The 21,410-nt window shown below is 43.5% G+C and overlaps 1 protein-coding gene across 1 annotated transcript in view; it reads right to left on the reverse strand.

Moving 5' to 3' along the window:
• The window catches only part of LOC124038296 (A disintegrin and metalloproteinase with thrombospondin motifs 20), a 153,705-nt gene that overhangs the window by 129,987 nt on the left and 2,308 nt on the right, over positions 1–21,410 (reverse strand). Inside the window, exon 3 of the mRNA XM_046353999.1 lies at positions 13,715–13,886. Coding sequence (XP_046209955.1) covers positions 13,715–13,886 — 172 coding nt within the window. The remainder of the gene's footprint in view (positions 1–13,714; positions 13,887–21,410) is intronic.

The raw sequence follows: 21,410 nt of genomic DNA on the forward strand, positions 1-21,410 counted from the left end.
ATGGAAACCAACAGGACTTCACCAACTATGGAAACCAACAAGACCTCACCCACTATGGAAACCAACAGGACTACACCAACTATGTAAACCAACAGGACTATGGAAACCAACAGGACTACACCAACTATGGAAACCAACAGGACTACACCAACTATGGAAACCAACAGGACTAAAGCCAATTATGGAAACCAACAAGACTATGGAAACCAACAGGACTACACCAACTATGTAAACCAACAGAACTACACCAACTATGGAAACCAACAGGACCTCACCAACTATGTAAACAAAGGACTACACCAACTATGGAAACCAACAGGACCTCACCAACTATGGAAACCAACAGGACTATACCAACTATGGAAACCAACAGGACCTCACCAACTATGGAAACCAACAGGACTACACCAACTATGGAAACCAACAAGACTATGGAAACCAACAGGACCTCACCAACTATGGAAACCAACAGGACTACACCAACTATGGAAACCAACAAGACCTCACCAACTATGGAAACCAACAGGACCTCACCAACTATGGAAACCAACAGGACTACGCCAACTATGGAAACCAACAGGACTACACCAACTTTGGAACCAACAGGACTACACTGACTATGTAAACCAACAGGACTATGGAAACCAACAGGACAACACCAACTATGTAAACCAACAGGACTACACCAACTATGGAAACCAACAGGACTACACCGACTATGGAAACCAACAGGACTTCACCAACTATGGAAACCAACAAGACCTCACGAACTATGGAAACCAACAGGACTACACCAACTATGTAAACCAACAGGACTATGGAAACCAACAGGACTACACCAACTATGGAAACCAACAGGACTACACCAACTATGGAAACCAACAGGACTACGCCAACTATGGAAACCAACAAGACTATGGAAACCAACAGGACTACACCAACTATGTAAACCAACAGAACTACACTACTATGGAAACCAACAGGACCTCACCAACTATGTAAACCAACAGGACTACACCAACTATGGAAACCAACAGGACCTCACCAACTATGTAAACCAAAGGACTACACCAACTATGGAAACCAACAGGACCTCACCAACTATGGAAACCAACAGGTCTATACCAACTATGGAAACCAACAGGACCTCACCAACTATGGAAACCAACAGGACTACACCAACTATGGAAACCAACAAGACTATGGAAACCAACAGGACCTCACCAACTATGGAAACCAACAGGACTACACCAACTATGGAAACCAACAAGACCTCACCAACTATGGAAACCAACAGGACCTCACCAACTATGGAAACCAACAGGACTACGCCAACTATGGAAACCAACAGGACTACACCAACTTTGGAACCAACAGGACTACACTGACTATGTAAACCAACAGGACTATGGAAACCAACAGGACAACACCAACTATGTAAACCAACAGGACTACACCAACTATGGAAACCAACAGGACTACACCGACTATGGAAACCAACAGGACTTCACCAACTATGGAAACCAACAAGACCTCACGAACTATGGAAACCAACAGGACTACACCAACTATGTAAACCAACAGGACTATGGAAACCAACAGGACTACACCAACTACGGAAACCAACAGGACTACACCAACTATGGAAACCAACAGGACTACGCCAACTATGGAAACCAACAAGACTATGGAAACCAACAGGACTACACCAACTATGTAAACCAACAGAACTACACTACTATGGAAACCAACAGGACCTCACCAACTATGTAAACCAACAGGACTACACCAACTATGGAAACAAACAGGACCTCACCAACTATGGAAACCAACAGGACCTCACCAACTATGGAAACCAACAGGACTATGGAAACCAACAGGACCTCACCAACTATGTAAACCAACAGGACTACACCAACTATGGAAACCAACAGGACCTCACCAACTATGGAAACCAACAGGACTATACCAACTATGGAAACCAACAGGACCTCACCAACTATGGAAACCAACAGGACTACACCAACTATGGAAACCAACAAGACTATGGAAACCAACAGGACCTCACCAACTATGGAAATCAACAAGACTATGGAAACCAACAGGACCTCACCAACTATGGAAACCAACAGGACCTCACCAACTATGTAAACCAACAGGACTACACCAACTATGGAAACCAACAGGACTACACCGACTATGGAAACCAACAGGACTACACCGACTATGGAAACCAACAGGACCTCACCAACTATGGAAACCAACAGGACTACACCAACTATGGAAACCAACAAGACTATGGAAACCAACAGGACCTCACCAACTATGGAAACCAACAGGACAACACCAACTCTGGAAACCAACAGGACCTCACCAACAATGGAAACCAACAGGACCTCACCAACTATGGAAACCAACAGGACCTCACCAACTATGGAAACCAACAGGACCTCACCAACTATGGAAACCAACAGGACTACACCAACTATGGAAACCAACAGGACTACACCGACTATGGAAACCAACAGGACTACACCGACTATGGAAACCATCAGGACTTCACCGACTATGGAAACCAACAGGACTTCACCAACTATGGAAACCAACAAGACCTCACCAACTATGGAAACCAACAGGACTACACCAACTATGTAAACCAACAAGACTATGGAAACCAACAGGACCTCACCAACTATGGAAACCAACAGGACTACGCCAACTATGGAAAACAACAGGACTACACCAACTATGGAAACCAACAGGACTACACCGACTATGTAAACCAACAGGACTATGGAAACCAACAGTACAACACCAACTATGGAAACCAACAGGACTACACCGACTATGGAAACCAACAGGACTACACCGACTATGGAAACCAACAGGACTACACCGACTATGGAAACCAACAGGACTTCACCGACTATGGAAACCAACAAGACCTCACCCACTATGGAAACCAACAGGACTACACCAACTATGTAAACCAACAGGACTATGGAAACCAACAGGACTACACCAACTATGGAAACCAACAGGACTACACCAACTATGGAAACCAACAGGACTAAAGCCAACTATGGAAACCAACAAGACTATGGAAACCAACAGGACTACACCAACTATGTAAACCAACAGAACTACACCAACTATGGAAACCAACAGGACCTCACCAACTATGTAAACCAACAGGACTACACCAACTATGGAAACCAACAGGACCTCAACAACTATGGAAACCAACAGGACTATACCAACTATGGAAACCAACAGGACCTCACCAACTATGGAAACCAACAGGACTACACCAACTATGGAAACCAACAAGACTATGGAAACCAACAGGACCTCACCAACTATGGAAACCAACAGGACTACACCAACTATGGAAACCAACAAGACCTCACCAACTATGGAAACCAACAGGACCTCACCAACTATGGAAACCAACAGGACTACGCCAACTATGGAAACCAACAGGACTACACCAACTATGGAAACCAACAGGACTACACTGACTATGTAAACCAACAGGACTATGGAAACCAACAGGACAACACCAACTATGTAAACCAACAGGACTACACCAACTATGGAAACCAACAGGACTACACCGACTATGGAAACCAACAGGACTTCACCAACTATGGAAACCAACAAGACCTCACGAACTATGGAAACCAACAGGACTACACCAACTATGTAAACCAACAGGACTATGGAAACCAACAGGACTACACCAACTATGTAAACCAACAGAACTACACCAACTATGGAAACCAACAGGACCTCACCAACTATGTAAACCAACAGAACTACACCAACTATGGAAACCAACAGGACCTCACCAACTATGTAAACCAACAAGACCTCACCAACTATGGAAACCAACAGGACCTCACCAACTATGGAAACCAACAGGACTACGCCAACTATGGAAACCAACAGGACTACACCAACTTTGGAACCAACAGGACTACACTGACTATGTAAACCAACAGGACTATGGAAACCAACAGGACAACACCAACTATGTAAACCAACAGGACTACACCAACTATGGAAACCAACAGGACTACACCGACTATGGAAACCAACAGGACTTCACCAACTATGGAAACCAACAAGACCTCACGAACTATGGAAACCAACAGGACTACACCAACTATGTAAACCAACAGGACTATGGAAACCAACAGGACTACACCAACTATGGAAACCAACAGGACTATGGAAACCAACAGGACTACACCAACTATGTAAACCAACAGAACTACACTACTATGGAAACCAACAGGACCTCACCAACTATGTAAACCAACAGGACTACACCAACTATGGAAACCAACAGGACCTCACCAACTATGTAAACCAAAGGACTACACCAACTATGGAAACCAACAGGACCTCACCAACTATGGAAACCAACAGGTCTATACCAACTATGGAAACCAACAGGACCTCACCAACTATGGAAACCAACAGGACTACACCAACTATGGAAACCAACAAGACTATGGAAACCAACAGGACCTCACCAACTATGGAAACCAACAGGACTACACCAACTATGGAAACCAACAAGACCTCACCAACTATGGAAACCAACAGGACCTCACCAACTATGGAAACCAACAGGACTACGCCAACTATGGAAACCAACAGGACTACACCAACTTTGGAACCAACAGGACTACACTGACTATGTAAACCAACAGGACTATGGAAACCAACAGGACAACACCAACTATGTAAACCAACAGGACTACACCAACTATGGAAACCAACAGGACTACACCGACTATGGAAACCAACAGGACTTCACCAACTATGGAAACCAACAAGACCTCACGAACTATGGAAACCAACAGGACTACACCAACTATGTAAACCAACAGGACTATGGAAACCAACAGGACTACACCAACTACGGAAACCAACAGGACTACACCAACTATGGAAACCAACAGGACTACGCCAACTATGGAAACCAACAAGACTATGGAAACCAACAGGACTACACCAACTATGTAAACCAACAGAACTACACTACTATGGAAACCAACAGGACCTCACCAACTATGTAAACCAACAGGACTACACCAACTATGGAAACAAACAGGACCTCACCAACTATGGAAACCAACAGGACTATACCAACTATGGAAACCAACAGGACCTCACCAACTATGGAAACCAACAGGACTATGGAAACCAACAGGACCTCACCAACTATGTAAACCAACAGGACTACACCAACTATGGAAACCAACAGGACCTCACCAACTATGGAAACCAACAGGACTATACCAACTATGGAAACCAACAGGACCTCACCAACTATGGAAACCAACAGGACTACACCAACTATGGAAACCAACAAGACTATGGAAACCAACAGGACCTCACCAACTATGGAAACCAACAGGACAACACCAACTCTGGAAACCAACAGGACCTCACCAACAATGGAAACCAACAGGACCTCACCAACTATGGAAACCAACAGGACCTCACCAACTATGGAAACCAACAGGACCTCACCAACTATGGAAACCAACAGGACTACACCAACTATGGAAACCAACAGGACTACACCGACTAACAGGACTGGAAACCAACAGGACTACACCGACTATGGAAACCAACAGGACTTCACCGACTATGGAAACCAACAGGACTTCACCAACTATGGAAACCAACAAGACCTCACCAACTATGGAAACCAACAGGACTACACCAACTATGTAAACCAACAAGACTATGGAAACCAACAGGACCTCACCAACTATGGAAACCAACAGGACTACGCCAACTATGGAAAACAACAGGACTACACCAACTATGGAAACCAACAGGACTACACCGACTATGTAAACCAACAGGACTATGGAAACCAACAGTACAACACCAACTATGGAAACCAACAGGACTACACCGACTATGGAAACCAACAGGACTACACCGACTATGGAAACCAACAGGACTACACCGACTATGGAAACCAACAGGACTTCACCGACTATGGAAACCAACAAGACCTCACCCACTATGGAAACCAACAGGACTACACCAACTATGTAAACCAACAGGACTATGGAAACCAACAGGACTACACCAACTATGGAAACCAACAGGACTACACCAACTATGGAAACCAACAGGACTAAAGCCAACTATGGAAACCAACAAGACTATGGAAACCAACAGGACTACACCAACTATGTAAACCAACAGAACTACACCAACTATGGAAACCAACAGGACCTCACCAACTATGTAAACCAACAGGACTACACCAACTATGGAAACCAACAGGACCTCAACAACTATGGAAACCAACAGGACTATACCAACTATGGAAACCAACAGGACCTCACCAACTATGGAAACCAACAGGACTACACCAACTATGGAAACCAACAAGACTATGGAAACCAACAGGACCTCACCAACTATGGAAACCAACAGGACTACACCAACTATGGAAACCAACAAGACCTCACCAACTATGGAAACCAACAGGACCTCACCAACTATGGAAACCAACAGGACTACGCCAACTATGGAAACCAACAGGACTACACCAACTATGGAAACCAACAGGACTACACTGACTATGTAAACCAACAGGACTATGGAAACCAACAGGACAACACCAACTATGTAAACCAACAGGACTACACCAACTATGGAAACCAACAGGACTACACCGACTATGGAAACCAACAGGACTTCACCAACTATGGAAACCAACAAGACCTCACGAACTATGGAAACCAACAGGACTACACCAACTATGTAAACCAACAGGACTATGGAAACCAACAGGACTACACCAACTATGTAAACCAACAGAACTACACCAACTATGGAAACCAACAGGACCTCACCAACTATGTAAACCAACAGAACTACACCAACTATGGAAACCAACAGGACCTCACCAACTATGTAAACCAACAGGACTACACCAACTATGGAAACCAACAGGACCTCACCAACTATGGAAACCAACAGGACTATACCAACTATGGAAACTAACAGGACTATGGAAACCAACAGGACCTCACCAACTATGGAAACCAACAGGACTACACCAACTATGGAAACCAACAAGACTATGGAAACCAACAGGACCTCACCAACTATGGAAACCAACAGGACCTCACCAACTATGGAAACCAACAGGACCTCACCAACTATGGAAACCAACAGGACCTCACCAACTATGGAAACCAACAGGACTACGCCAACTATGGAAACCAACAGGACTACATTTACATTACATTTAAGTCATTTAGCAGACGCTCTTATCCAGAGCGACTTACAAATTGGTGCATTCACCTTATGACTACACCAACTATGTAAACCAACAGGACTATGGAAACCAACAGGACTACACCAACTATGTAAACCAATAGGACTATGGAAACCAACAGGACTACACCAACTATGGAAACCAACAGGACTATGGAAACCAACAGGACTACACCGACTATGGAAACCAACAGGACTATGGAAACCAACAGGACTACACCAACTATGTAAACCAATAGGACTATGGAAACCAACAGGACTACACCGACTATGGAAACCAACAGGACTACACCAACTATGGAAACCAACAGGACTACACCAACTATGGGGAAACCAACAGGACTATGGAAACCAACAGGACTACACCGACTATGGAAACCAACAGGACTACACCAACTATGTAAACCAACAGGACTACACCAACTATGTAAACCAACAGGACTACACCAACTATGTAAAACAACAGGACTACACCAACTATGGAAACCAACAGGACTACACCGACTATGGAAACCAACAGGACTACACCGACTATGGAAACCGACTATGGAAACCAACAGGACTACACCGACTATGGAAACCAACAGGACTTCACCAATTATGGAAACCAACAAGACCTCACCAACTATGGAAACCAACAGGACTACACCAACTATGTAAACCAACAGGACTATGGAAACCAACAGGACTACACCAACTGTGGAAACCAACAGGACTACACCAACTATGGAAACCAACAGGACTACACCAACTATGGAAACCAACAGGACTACACCAACTATGGAAACCAACAGGACTATAGAAACCAACAGGACTACACCAACTATGGAAACCAACAGGACTACGTCAACTATGTAAACCAACAGGACTACGTCAACTATGTAAACCAACAGGACTACACCAACTATTTAAACCAATAGGACTACACCAACTATGGAAACCAACAGGACTACACCAACTATGGAAACCAACAGGACTATAGAAACCAACAGGACTACACCAACTATGGAAACCAACAGGACTACGCCAACTATGTAAACCAACAGGACTACACCAACTAGGGAAACCAACAGGACTATGGAAACCAACAGGACTTCACCAACTATGGAAACCAATAGGACCTCACCAACTATGTAAACCAACAAGACTATGGAAACCAACAGGACTACACCGACTATGGAAACCAACAGGACTACACCGACTATGGAAACCAACAGGACTTCACCAACTATGTAAACCAACAGGACAACACCAACTATGGAAACCAACAGGACTATAGAAACCAACAGGACTACACCAACTATGGAAACCAACAGGACTATACCAACTATGGAAACCAACAGGACTATAGAAACCAACAGGACTACACCAACTATGGAAACCAACAGGACTACACCGACTATGGAAACCAACAGGACTACACCGACTATGGAAACCAACAGGACTTCACCAACTATGTAAACCAACAGGACAACACCAACTATGGAAACCAACAGGACTATAGAAACCAACAGGACTACACCAACTATGGAAACCAACAGGACTACGTCAACTATGTAAACCAACAGGACTACGTCAACTATGTAAACCAACAGGACTACACCAACTATTTAAACCAATAGGACTACACCAACTATGGAAACCAACAGGACTACACCAACTATGGAAACCAACAGGACTATAGAAACCAACAGGACTACACCAACTATGGAAACCAACAGGACTACGCCAACTATGTAAACCAACAGGACTACACCAACTATGGAAACCAACAGGACCTCACCAACTATGGAAAGTCTTATACAACTAAGAGTAATGACACAGTATACCATCAAGACAATAGTCTTCTTCTATAACATTCCTGAACTAGCATGCATGCTCAAATGCAGCAACAAGAGCCGACATAGGCCTATCTGAATGTAAACCTTATCCTTTTACTGATACACATTTTGTTTGTGTCCTGGAAGACCACTTGACAAAACAGACAAAATCTTTGTCTTTTTCAAAATTATGTCTCTCCCTGAACAGCATAGCAGCAAAGAGAGGGGAAAGAAATAATTCCTCACTGAATGACTAATGGAACAGCAAAACAAATATATTTTTAAATGTACAGAGGGAAGAAGGGCTGGCAGGATGGTTCATTGTAAAACATCTGGCATTTCCATGTGTGTTCTGTTCTGACCAACCAGGATAGTTGGTAGGTTTTGAGCCTCCTTCCAACCGTCCAACCCCCCAAAACCCTTCAGCTTCCTCACCAATGAAACTCCGGCTAGTGACTTTGATTTAAGAAAGACTCTCCTTTCACAGGGACATAAAGAGTGGAGAGAGAGGACCATGAGATCATTGACCCTCACAAAGAGTGCTTTTATTCCTCATCAGGAAGAGGAATAGAGGGATAGAGGGAATGGATGAGAGGAATCTGACCTCTGCCAGCAACAGGTTATCTTTTCTGTCACTACTGTACAGGGGCGGACTGGGACCAGAAATCGGCCCTGGAATTTCTAAGACGTCGGCCCAATTATTTTCTTGAGGACCCCATTATTAGCTGAATTCTAATTTTGTGCAACAAAAATAACTAGTTAGACAGGCCCAACCATCTGGCATTTGCCCGAAATGCCAGATGGCCAGTCCCCCCCTGCTACTGTATAGAATACTAACTGACATTTAGAGAGTAACTGGTTATTTTAAGTGGCTTGCACAGCAATGCAGGTTTACTCTTGCTTTTGGAGCACAATATCTTAATCACATCTAGCTGCTTGTGCATTCAAGAGGAGCTATACCTACTTCCTATTGTATAGGCAGAGAGTTTCCCACCTACAACTGCACTCTGCCTGGTGGTCCTGACAGTGTTGCTCAATGCAATTTGCTCTCAGCAATTAGGCTGCAGTAAAGAACTGCATGTTTAGGCAGTCTGTGGTGGGATGGAGGAGGAGCGTGGGAGAAAATAAGAAAATAAGTGAGGAGAGAGAGAGAGAGAGAGAGAGAGAGAGAGAGAGAGAGAGAGAGAGAGAGAGAGAGAAAAGGGCAGCTGAGCCCGCCAATATATATACACTGCTCAAAAAATAAAGGGAACACTAAAATAACACATCCTAGATCTGAATGAATGAAATATTCTTATTAAATACTTTTTTCTTTACATAGTTGAATGTGCTGACAGCAAAATCACACAAAAATGATCAATGGAAATCAAATTTATCAACCCATGGCGGTCTGGATTTGGAGTCACACTCAAAATTAAAGTGGAAAACCACACTACAGGCTGATCCAACTTTGATGTAATGTCCTTAAAACAAGTCAAACTGAGGCTCAGTAGTGTGTGTGGCCTCCACGTGCCTGTATGACCTCCCTACAACGCCTGGGCATGCTCCTGATGAGGTGGCGGATGGTCTCCTGAGGGATCTCCTCCCAGACCTGGACTAAAGCATCCGCCAACTCCTGGACAGTCTGTGGTGCAACGTGGCGTTGGTGGATGGAGCGAGACATGATGTCCCAGATGTGCTCAATTGGATTCAGGTCTGGGGAACGGGCGGGCCAGTCCATATCATCAATGCCTTCTTCTTGCAGGAACTGCTGACACACTCCAGCCATATGAGGTCTAGCATTGTCTTGCATTAACAGGAACACAGGACCAACCGCACCAGCATATGGTCTCACAAGGGGTCTGAGGATCTCATCTCGGTACCTAATGGCAGTCAGGCTACCTCTGGCGAGCACATGGAGGGCTGTGCGGCCCCCCAAGGAAAATGCCACCCCACACCATGACTGACCCACCGCCAAACCGGTCATGCTGGAGGATGTTGCAGGCAGCAGAACGTTCTCCACGGAGTCTCCAGACTGTCACGTCTGTCACATGTGCTCAGTGTGAACCTGCTTTCATCTGTGAAGAGCACAGGGCGCCAGTGGCGAATTTGCCAATCTTGGTGTTCTCTGGCAAATGCCAAACGTCCTGCACGGTGTTGGGCTGTAAGCACAACCCCCACCAGTGGAAGTCGGGCCCTCATACCACCCTCATGAAGTCTGTTTCTGACCATTTGAGCAGACACATGCACATTTGTGGCCTGCTGGAGGTCATTTTGCAGGGCTCTAGCAGTGCTCCTCCTGCTCCTCCTTGCACAAAGGCGGAGGTAGCGGTCCTGCTGCTGGGTTGTTGCCCTCCTACGGCCTCCTCCACGTCTCCTGATGTACTGGCCTGTCTCTTGGTAGCACCTCCATGTTCTGGACAGTACGCTGACAGACACAGCAAACCTTCTTGCCACAGCTCGCATTGATGTGCCATCCTGGATGAGCTGCACTACCTGAGCCACTTGTGTGGGTTGTAGACTCCGTCTCATGCTACCACTAGAGTGAAAGCACCGCCAGCATTCAAAAGTGACCAAAACATCAGCCAGGAAGCATAGGAACTGAGAAGTGGTCTGGTCACCACCTGCAGAACAACTCCTTTATTGGGGGTGTCTTGCTAATTGCCTATAATTTCCACCTGTTGTATAGTCCATTTGCACAACAGCATGTGAAATGTATTGTCAATCAGTGTTGCTTCCTAAGTGGACAGTTTGATTTCACAGAAGTGTGATTGACTTGGAGTTACATTGTGTTGTTTAAGTGTTCCCTTTATTTTTTTGAGCAGTGTATATCTGTTTTTATCTCCCCCTACTATTTGTACATTGCTAAAACACTGCACATAGATGTGCTTGAAATGTCTTTATCTTTTTGAAACATTTTTGAGTGAAATGTTTATTTTTAATTCTAATAGTTTGTTGATGCTGTTTTGTGTCATCTTACTTTTGCTTATTGTTTATTTCACTTGCTTTGGTAATGTAAAAACACGCCAATAAAGAGAGGGGAGATAGTGCCCCTAGTGCACCTAATCTATCTGACCAGTTGACCATTAACTGTATGAGAATGTCAGCCCTAATTTACAGGCAGTGAATAGATTGCTCTTCCACACCATCAAAACCAATTATACATTTGTTGTGCTTCGAGAGCAGCCAACCAACACAGTGTTTACTCCTGACCTGATAGTAGCAGGCAGTGTATGCACTGCACACATTACCATAAAAAGAAATGAGGCCTACTAGCAGCCAGCCAGCCAGGCAGGCAGGCCTACTGTGGCCTTCAAAGAGAGGCCTTTATCAGTGCATCTGGAGTGGAGCCTATCAGGCAAAGGTGTGGAACCACAGCCCGGGACACCTCACAGTCCTCCTGTCCTAACCCGGCCCTGTGTCGTCTCTCTCCTTTAATCCTGCCTCATTGTGTGTCTGCTCTACTGCCCTTTGATGAGGCTTTCTGCAGGTGTCTTCTCTTTCTCCTGCTATCTATCTATGTTATAACAAGACCCCGTTGACTTGTTAAAAGGTGAGGAGGAAGCTTGTGTTTGCTTGGGCTCTTTGTATAGAAAAACCTGCTGATGTTGTATCTAATCTGTGAGGTTAGGAATATATTAAAGGGAGACTGGGTGGTTGGTGGATATTGATATTGACAGAACCACAACTTGTGTGAGCAAGATAGCTGCTTACACCTCCTTTCTGTTAAACAATGGCCTACCAAGAGTCTTCCGCCTCCCACCCACTATCCCACCCACTATCTGACAGTGCCTACAGAGAGAGAGAGCATTTTTCAAAGGTCTCCAGTGCCTGGCTGAGACCCTCCAGATTGTTGTCCCTCTGTGTTTGCCACACACAGACTGATGGAGTGAAAGGCAAGCATATTAAGGAGGTTTTGGCCTGGCCCCTCGGGTCACTCCAACTACTTCACAGACAATGGCCACAACCAGCGGACAATAGCCGTGTTCAGACAACAAGCAAATCAAGTGTCCAGCATATAAAAGATTTATTGCATCCGCCAACAAAGGCTGTCACAAAGCTCCCCGCGAGCTCTCCTTTAAGGGCCTGCGTCAGGGTGAACTCTGCTGGGTCACTTAGCTTTTTGTGGGCCTCTCCACCACCTAAAGGCGGTAGCTATAAAAATTCTAATGAAATGGAGAGCATTCAAATAGCAGCCTGCAAGTGCAGTGCTCTCCAGTTTCTATATTTGTCTTCGCCAGTGCTACAAAGTAAAAAGCCATAATTTCTTCCTCTGTTCCTCCGCGGTCTTGGGTGTGAACACCGACAGGGGATGGCTTGCTGGGCTGGAACGCATTTTAGCTTTATTAAATAAAGGATTTCAATAACCCGCTTAATCAAGGCTCAAATCTTCTTGGTAAGCCAGCAGCCAAGGATCGTGACTGGGTAGAATTTGCATTTAGGACAGTTATTACGGCTGTGGCACAGAGCTGAAAAACAGGTCATACTGGGGCTAAGAGTGAGGGGAACCCCAGTAACAATCACGGTAACAATCAGACTGTGGTTATATAGTATAATATAGGAGCAGAACCAGACTGTGGTAGGTCTGTTACCTGAGGCTGAACAGGGTTGCGTGGGTTCACTGGCAGGGCCCTCTCTCCTCTTCCTGTCCTGTCTGTAGACGAGGTGAGGTTTGTTGTGCTCCTCGTCGTACTCCTCCCCCTCCTCCGCCTTCATCAGGGGCTCTAAGAAGTATTCACCATGCTGGGTGGTAAAAGTCCCGATCTGGAGGGAGAGAGAGAGAGTGTGAGAGAGAGTGTGTGTGTGAGAGAGAGAGAGAGAGAGAGAGAGAGAGAGAGAGAGAGAGAGAGAGAGAGAGAGAGAGAGAGAGAGAGAGAGAGAGAGAGAGAGAGAGAGAGAGAGAGAGAGAGAGAGAGAGAGAGAGAGAGAGAGAGAGAGAGAAGAGTTGGTTAGAGGTCTGTGCAGTGTGGGTCATATGAGTGACAGGGTCAGTGTATATGACAGCTATAATATGACGGTTGGGTGTCCATATACTTTCAGTGATCACTAGCTGCAAGTGCATGTCTTGTCCCAAATCAGGAGACATTGTAATAACAGAAATCAAAGTAATAACTGAATAGCTGGTAATTAAAACGTTTGTTCATTCAGATTTTAGAGTGATGTAGCTGTTACAGCATGTGTGCTGAGTTAATGTCCAGTACCAGTCAACAGTGTGCTATGCATCATTAGTTCCATGACTAGTCCAACACAAGAATAACGCAAAATGAATATCTGCCAATTGTACACTATTTTCCGAAAGTATCTATTTTTAGCCAGTGGAAATGGAAACAACATGGAAAATAGAACAACATGGAGAGAATCAAAAATACTTAGAAAGGTCTCAGTCAACCACAATTGATGTAATCATCACACTGGCAATCCGTCTTAGTACAGGTGTCCAGACTTGTCGTGGCAGTAACACGATCTTGCCGCGGCAGTATTTGAATGGGCCTTCATGGTGCCGCGGTATATGGATGGGCCATCATGCCCTCCATTTGAATGCAAATTCCATCATTTGTAATGCTTGAAGAAATATTGAGTACTTAAGAGGATGTTGCGTAATAATGGGTGAGATGACAGCATCACCCTCAGGCAATTTGATGATAAAAGATGGGCTTGATTGACACTAGAGGTCGGATTGGCCGATTAATTAGGGCCGATTTCCTAAGTTTTCATAACAATAGGAAATTGGTATTTTTGGGCGCCGATGTGCCGATAAAATATATATATATATGTTTTTATCGGCACATAAAATATATATATATATATATTTTTTATCGGCACATCGGCGCCCAAAAATACCAATTTCCTATTGTTATGAAATCTTGAAATCGGCCCTAATTAATCGGCCAATCCGACCTCTAGTGTCAATCATGCCCATCTTTTATCATCAAATTGCCTGAGGGTGATGCTGTCATCTCATATATATATATATATATATATATATATATATATATATATATATATATATTTTATACCTTTATTTAACTAGACAAGTCAGTTAAGAACACATTCATAGTTTCAATTACGGCCTAGGGACGGTGGGTTAACTGCCTCGTTCAGGGGCAGAACGACAGATTTTCACCTTGTCAGCTCGGGGATTCAATCTTGGAACCTTACAGTTAACAAGTCCAACGCAATAACGACCTGCATCTCTCTCGTTGCACTCCACAAGGAGACTGCCTGTTACGCGAATGCAGTAAGCCAAGGTAAATTGCTAGCTAGGATTAAACTTATCTTATATAAAACAATCAGTCATAATCACTAGTTAACTACACATGGTTGATGATATTACTAGATATTATCTAGCGTGTCCTGCATTGCATATAATCTGACTGAGCATACAAGCATACAAGTATCTAAGTATCTGACTGAGAGGTGGTAGGCAGAAGCAGGCATAAACATTCAAGCAAACAGCACTTTTGTGTGTTTTGCCAGCAGCTCTTCGTTGTGCGTGAAGCATTGCGCTGTTTATGACTTCAAGCCTATCAACTCCCGAGATGAGGCTGGTGTAACCGAAGTGAAATGGCTAGCTAGTTAGCGCGCGCTAATAGAGTTTCAAACGTCACTCGCTCTGAGCCTTTTAGTAGTTGTTCCCCTTGCTCTGCATGGTTAACGCTGCTTCGATGGTGGCTGTTCTCGTTGTGTTGCTGGTTCGAGCCCAGGGTGGAGCGAGGAGAGGGACGGAAGCTATACTGTTACACTGGCAAGTGCCTATAAGAACATCCAATAGTCAAAGGTTAATGAAATACAAATGGTATAGAGGGAAATAGTCCTTTAATTCCTACAATAACTACAACCTAAAACTTCTTACCTGGGAATATTGAAGACTCATGTTAAAAGGAACCACCAGCTTTCATAAGTTCTCATGTTCTGAGCAAGGAACTGAAATGTTAGCTTTCTTACATAGCACATATTGCACTTTTACTTTCTTCTCCAACACTTTGTTTTTGCATTATTTAAACAAAATTGAACATGTTTCATGATTTACTTGAGGCTAAATAGATTTTATTGATGTATTATATTAAGTTAAAATAAGTGTTCATTCACATATTGTAATTGTCATTATTACAAATAAATAGACATTTCAAAAAAATCGGCCGATTAATCGGTATCGGCTTTTTTGGTCATCCAATAATCGGTATCGGTATCGGCGTGGAAAAAATCATAATTGGTCGACCTCTAATTGACACATACAGTATATCCATCATATATCATAGCATTTCTTTCATATTACACAATATTAGCATCCCACCTAAATCTTACAACCCACCTAAATCTTGTCTTTAAAGATGTCATTTTGAATGGTATTTAAGAGCGCACTACTCAAATCCTGTCTTGAACGAATGACAACCAATGGGAGGAGTGATATCATTGTGACAGGATTTGGCAAAGCAAATATTGATGTGGAGGATGAGGCCCTCACAAAGCTGCTTAGTTCAACAGCCAGTCGCTCGCTGGCTCACTCAGCCGCGAAGACAAAGGTGTTTGTGTGGTCATTTTACACGCACACTTTAACAGGATATTGTGTGGTGGAATGTTATCTTTTTGGGGGTCATTTCCATGAGCATCCCCACAAGTGATCAGTGTTTGAAAACAGAAAATATCCAGGCCATGGAAAATAAAGGACATACCATGTGTACATTTCCTCTTTTCTGGTGGAAAAAGACGGGATAAAAACTTGAACACACATACCCTTGTATGTTGGAAAGCCTGAGTGCTGCAGACCTACAGTAGCTATAGGATGAGACCTCAACCTGAGCCGAAGGACAACATAATGATTGGGTTGTACTTGTAATAACAGGACCCAAAGCAGAGGAAGCAAACCATGGCTATAGTAGTAAGAAGCTCTCTCTAAGTCTTAGTCTCGTAACACCGTGTGAAAACCACCTCAATCGGCCCCCACTGCTCCTCTGACATGTCAGTATAGTGAGGATGAATGAATGTCAATGTGAATGTGAACGTGAATAGAGCAGAGTATTAACAGGGTCCAGATACACTTGTCTCATTACAAGGCATGGTACTGGCAGCATGTGCTGGGTGGGAGCGTTTGTATAAAAGGCCATCAGCAAACATCTTGTAGCAGTCTATCCCATGCAGCGTTATGTCAAGGTGCACGCAGACACTGTCAGCCTAAGGCACTCACACCGGTCCTGTACAGTAATGTCAAGGACTGAGTGATTACTGAGTTGATGAACTGTAGACTGGGCACCGGGCACTTCGTGTATGTGCTTTGCACAAAAGAGCCTGGGACCAAGACTGTGGTGATGCACAGACTGACTATGACCTACCTAACATTGTACATTGTATGACATCTATCACGTTCTATAAGAACAAATATGAAAATGATGTAGTAGTAGTACATTTATCCCACCAAGCGTTCCCACACGGCTAAATACACACCAAGTGTCAAGTCTACGTTTGCACAAACTAGGAAGCATGGTGTCAGGGGTTTAGTAATAGTTTCTATTCACTTGGAAATCTGACAACCGAGATTGGACGAACACAATAATGTTGCTGTTCAGGAACAGGTGCTGTAACGGGCCTTTGGTGGAGGGGACTCCACAGAGAGCTACAGGCCAAGGCCATGGTGAGGAATCTCTGTGACTGAGTCCTCTAATGTGACATACAGTAAAGACAGCCCATCTCTTAAGTTAAACAGACTGTTAAAGTGTCTAACATCTGAGCTTTACATACACTTTACAACCCAGCGCTGGGTACATACACTCTTAGAAAAAAGGGTTGCAAAAGGGTTCTTCGGGCTATCTAGAACCTTAAAAGGTTCTTTGCCTGTCCTCATAGAGAACCATCTGAAGAACTCTTTTTGGTTCCAGGTAAACACCTTTTTGGTGCCATGTAGAATAATCTGTGGAAAGGGTTCTACATGGAACCCAAGATGGTTCTACCTGGATTCAAAAGGTTTCTACCTGGAACCAAAAAGGGTTCTTCAAATGGTTATTCTATGTGGACAGGTTCTAGATAGCACCTTTTTTTCTAAAAGTGCAATGAAGAGAACACATATTAGGTTATTTTTGACCGAGCCTGTTGGGTCACTTAGCTGGGTTTTTGAGCTACATGTATGATCCACTGGGTCAGATCAGAAGACTGGAGGCATGACATAGTAGGGGCGTCGCTTTTTTATAGTTATTTTTGGCCACTCGTGAGATCAAATGTTATTCCGGTTCATCTGGTCTGTTGTACTGTCAACTCATGTTAAAGTTGAGCACTGGTAGATGTGTAGCTTAATGAGGCATACAAGTTCCTCAAGTGTCTATGTGTGTATCAATGTTGGGATAGTTACCACTTTGTTATGTTATTTAAATAATAATTATATTAATTGTATAATAAAATATGTTATGTGCAAAAATATTGAAGGAAAATTGTATTTGCAGTTTACAAGAATGACATTGACTCTCACAGGTGGCCAAAAATACCTAGATTTGAAGTCGAAAGTTTACATACAGTTAGGTTGGAGTCATTAGTACTTGTTATTCAACCAATCCACAAATGTCATGTTCACAAACTATAGTTTTGGCAAGTCGGTTAGGAAATCTACTTTGGGCAGGACACAATCAATTTTTCCAACAATTGTTTACAGACAGATTATTTCACTTATAATGAACTGTATCACAATTCCAGTGGTTCAGAAGTTTACATACTTTTACATACTTTACATACTTTAAACAGCTTGGAAAATTCCAGAAAATGATGTCATGGCTTTAGAAGATTCTGATAGGCTATTAATTAATTCAAGTCAATTGGAGGTATACCTGTGGATGTATTTCAAGGCCTACCTTCAAACTCAGTGACTCTTTGCTTGACATCATGGGAAAATCAAAAGAAATCAGCCAAGACCTCAAAAAAATTTGTAAACCTCCACAAGTCTGGTTCATCCTTGGGAGCAATTTCCAAACGCCTGAAGGTACCATGTTCATCTATACAAACAATAGTACACAAGTATAAACACCATGGGACCACGCAGCCGTCATACCGCTCAGGAAGGAGTCGCATTCTGTCGCCTAGAGATGAACGCACCTTGGTGTGAAAAGTGCAAATCAATCCCAGAACATCAGCAAAGGACCTTGTGAAGATGCTGGAGGAAAAAAGTTTAAAAGTATCTATATCCACAGTAAAAACGAGTCCTATATCGACATAACCTACTCAGCAAGGAAAGAAGCCACTGCTCCAAAACCACCATAAAAAAAGCCAGACGACATTTTGCAACTGCACATGGGGACAAAGATCGTACTTTTTGGAGAAATGTCCTCTGGTCTGATGAAACAAAAATAGAACTATTTGGCCATAATGACCATTGTTATGTTTGGAGGAAAAAGGGGAATGCTTGCAAGCTAAAGAACACCATCCCAACCGTGAAGCACGGGGGTGGCAGCATCATGTAGCGGGGGTGACAGCATCATGTTGCGGGGGTGCTTTGCTGCAGGAGGGACTGGTGCACTTCACAAAATAGATGGCATCATGAGGTAGGAAAATTATGTGGATATATTGAAGAAAAATCTCAAGACATCAGTCACTAAGTTAAAGCTTGGTCACAAATGGGTCTTCCAAATGGACAATGTCCCCAAGCATACTTCAGAAGTTGTGGCAAAATGGCTTAAGGACAACAAAGTAAAGGCATTGTTGTGGCCATCAGAAAGCCCTGACCTCAATCCTGTAGAGAAGTTGTGGGCAGAGCTGAAAAAGCGTGTGCGAGCAAGGAGGCCTACAAACCTGACTCAGTTACACCAGCTCTGTCAGGACGAATGGGCCAAAATTCACCCAACTTATTGTGGGACGCTTGTGGAAGGCTAAACAAAATGTTTGACCCAAGTTAAACATTTTAAAAGCAATGCTACCAAATACTAATTGAGTGTATGTAAACTTCTGACCCACTTGGAATGTGATGAAAAAAATAAAATCTGAAATAAAAAATTCTCTCTACTAATATTCTAACATTTCACATTCTTAAAATAAAGTGGTCATCCTAACTAACCTAAGAAAGGGGATTAAATGTGAATTGTGAAAACCTGAGTTTGCTAAGGTGTATGTAAACTTCCGACTTCAACTGTATCTGAAAGCCCTACCTCCTGAAAATAACCTATGGATTGCATTCAAAAAGACCCATCTGCTGGATCAACCCAACATGAAAGTGAATAAAAACCCAACTGATGGTTAAATTAACCCATGTTTGGGTAATCCAAAGGGCTGGCCTATTGGGGCTGTGGCTTTCAGCTAGTTATTTTTGGCCACCCGAGAGAGTAAATGTAATTCATGTTCATCATGTTAAGTTTGTACACTGCAAATGTCAATTTTCCTTCAATATTTTCACACATTCCGTATATTTATTTAAAAATTAATAACATTTGTATTTCAATATTATTCCAAAGTGGAAACTATCCCATGTCAACAATGGACTAATGAAACAAATACCATAAGATCATTTTTGGGTGAAATTTTCCTTTAATAATTCTCTCACCCAACTGAAACTTGGTTTAAAGCCAATTAACATCCAATAACTCTGCTCTTGTGTAAGCCTAATTAAAGCTACTAACGTGTCAGTGCTCAACCTTAACATGTATTGACAAAACAACAGTACAGATTAACCCTGGCATTTACTCTTACAGGTGGCCAGAAATAAATGTCTGAAGCCACGCTCCTCTTTAGCCACACCTACCATTTTCTGCTCAATAACCCTGCATCAACAACCCAACTTAAAGAAAACAATTGGTTGTTTGTGACCCAACTGGCTAGGTGAAAATAACCCAACGGTTGTTTTTAACCCAGCAATTTATTGTAGTGTAGACATCTATCACATGACAGCTGACAGTAGAAACAGAGAGACACATGCTGAATGGGATACATCGGGGGTATTCTGAACGTACCCCCATTATGTTCCTTTAAACAGAGAAACCCTAGGAGGACACATATTTCCCACGGTGTGAGTCATACTCTAGATTCCTCTCAGCACCTTCATTAGTAGTTATCCACAGGCCAGCCACTTTCTCCTGTTCCCCCACAAGTCACAGCACACTTTGAAAAGACACAAGGCCCTTAGCCCCCTGGAGGGAAGCCTTTGGGCACCAGAGGCAAGAGAAACTTCCCCGTCTCAAAATGTCCCCTTTGTTTTAGAGGCTTAATCATCCCTTAAAGCCCTCATCACACCAACATGTGCTCATCCGACGAAGCCCCAGCAGCCTCAGCGCTCAGAGACTAAGCCGACACGTTTATGACCCAATAGCCTAGAGTCATGGG

The sequence above is a fragment of the Oncorhynchus gorbuscha genome, linkage group LG01, assembly GCF_021184085.1.
Source record: "Oncorhynchus gorbuscha isolate QuinsamMale2020 ecotype Even-year linkage group LG01, OgorEven_v1.0, whole genome shotgun sequence".
In the NCBI taxonomy this organism is placed as follows: Eukaryota; Metazoa; Chordata; class Actinopteri; order Salmoniformes; family Salmonidae; genus Oncorhynchus; species Oncorhynchus gorbuscha.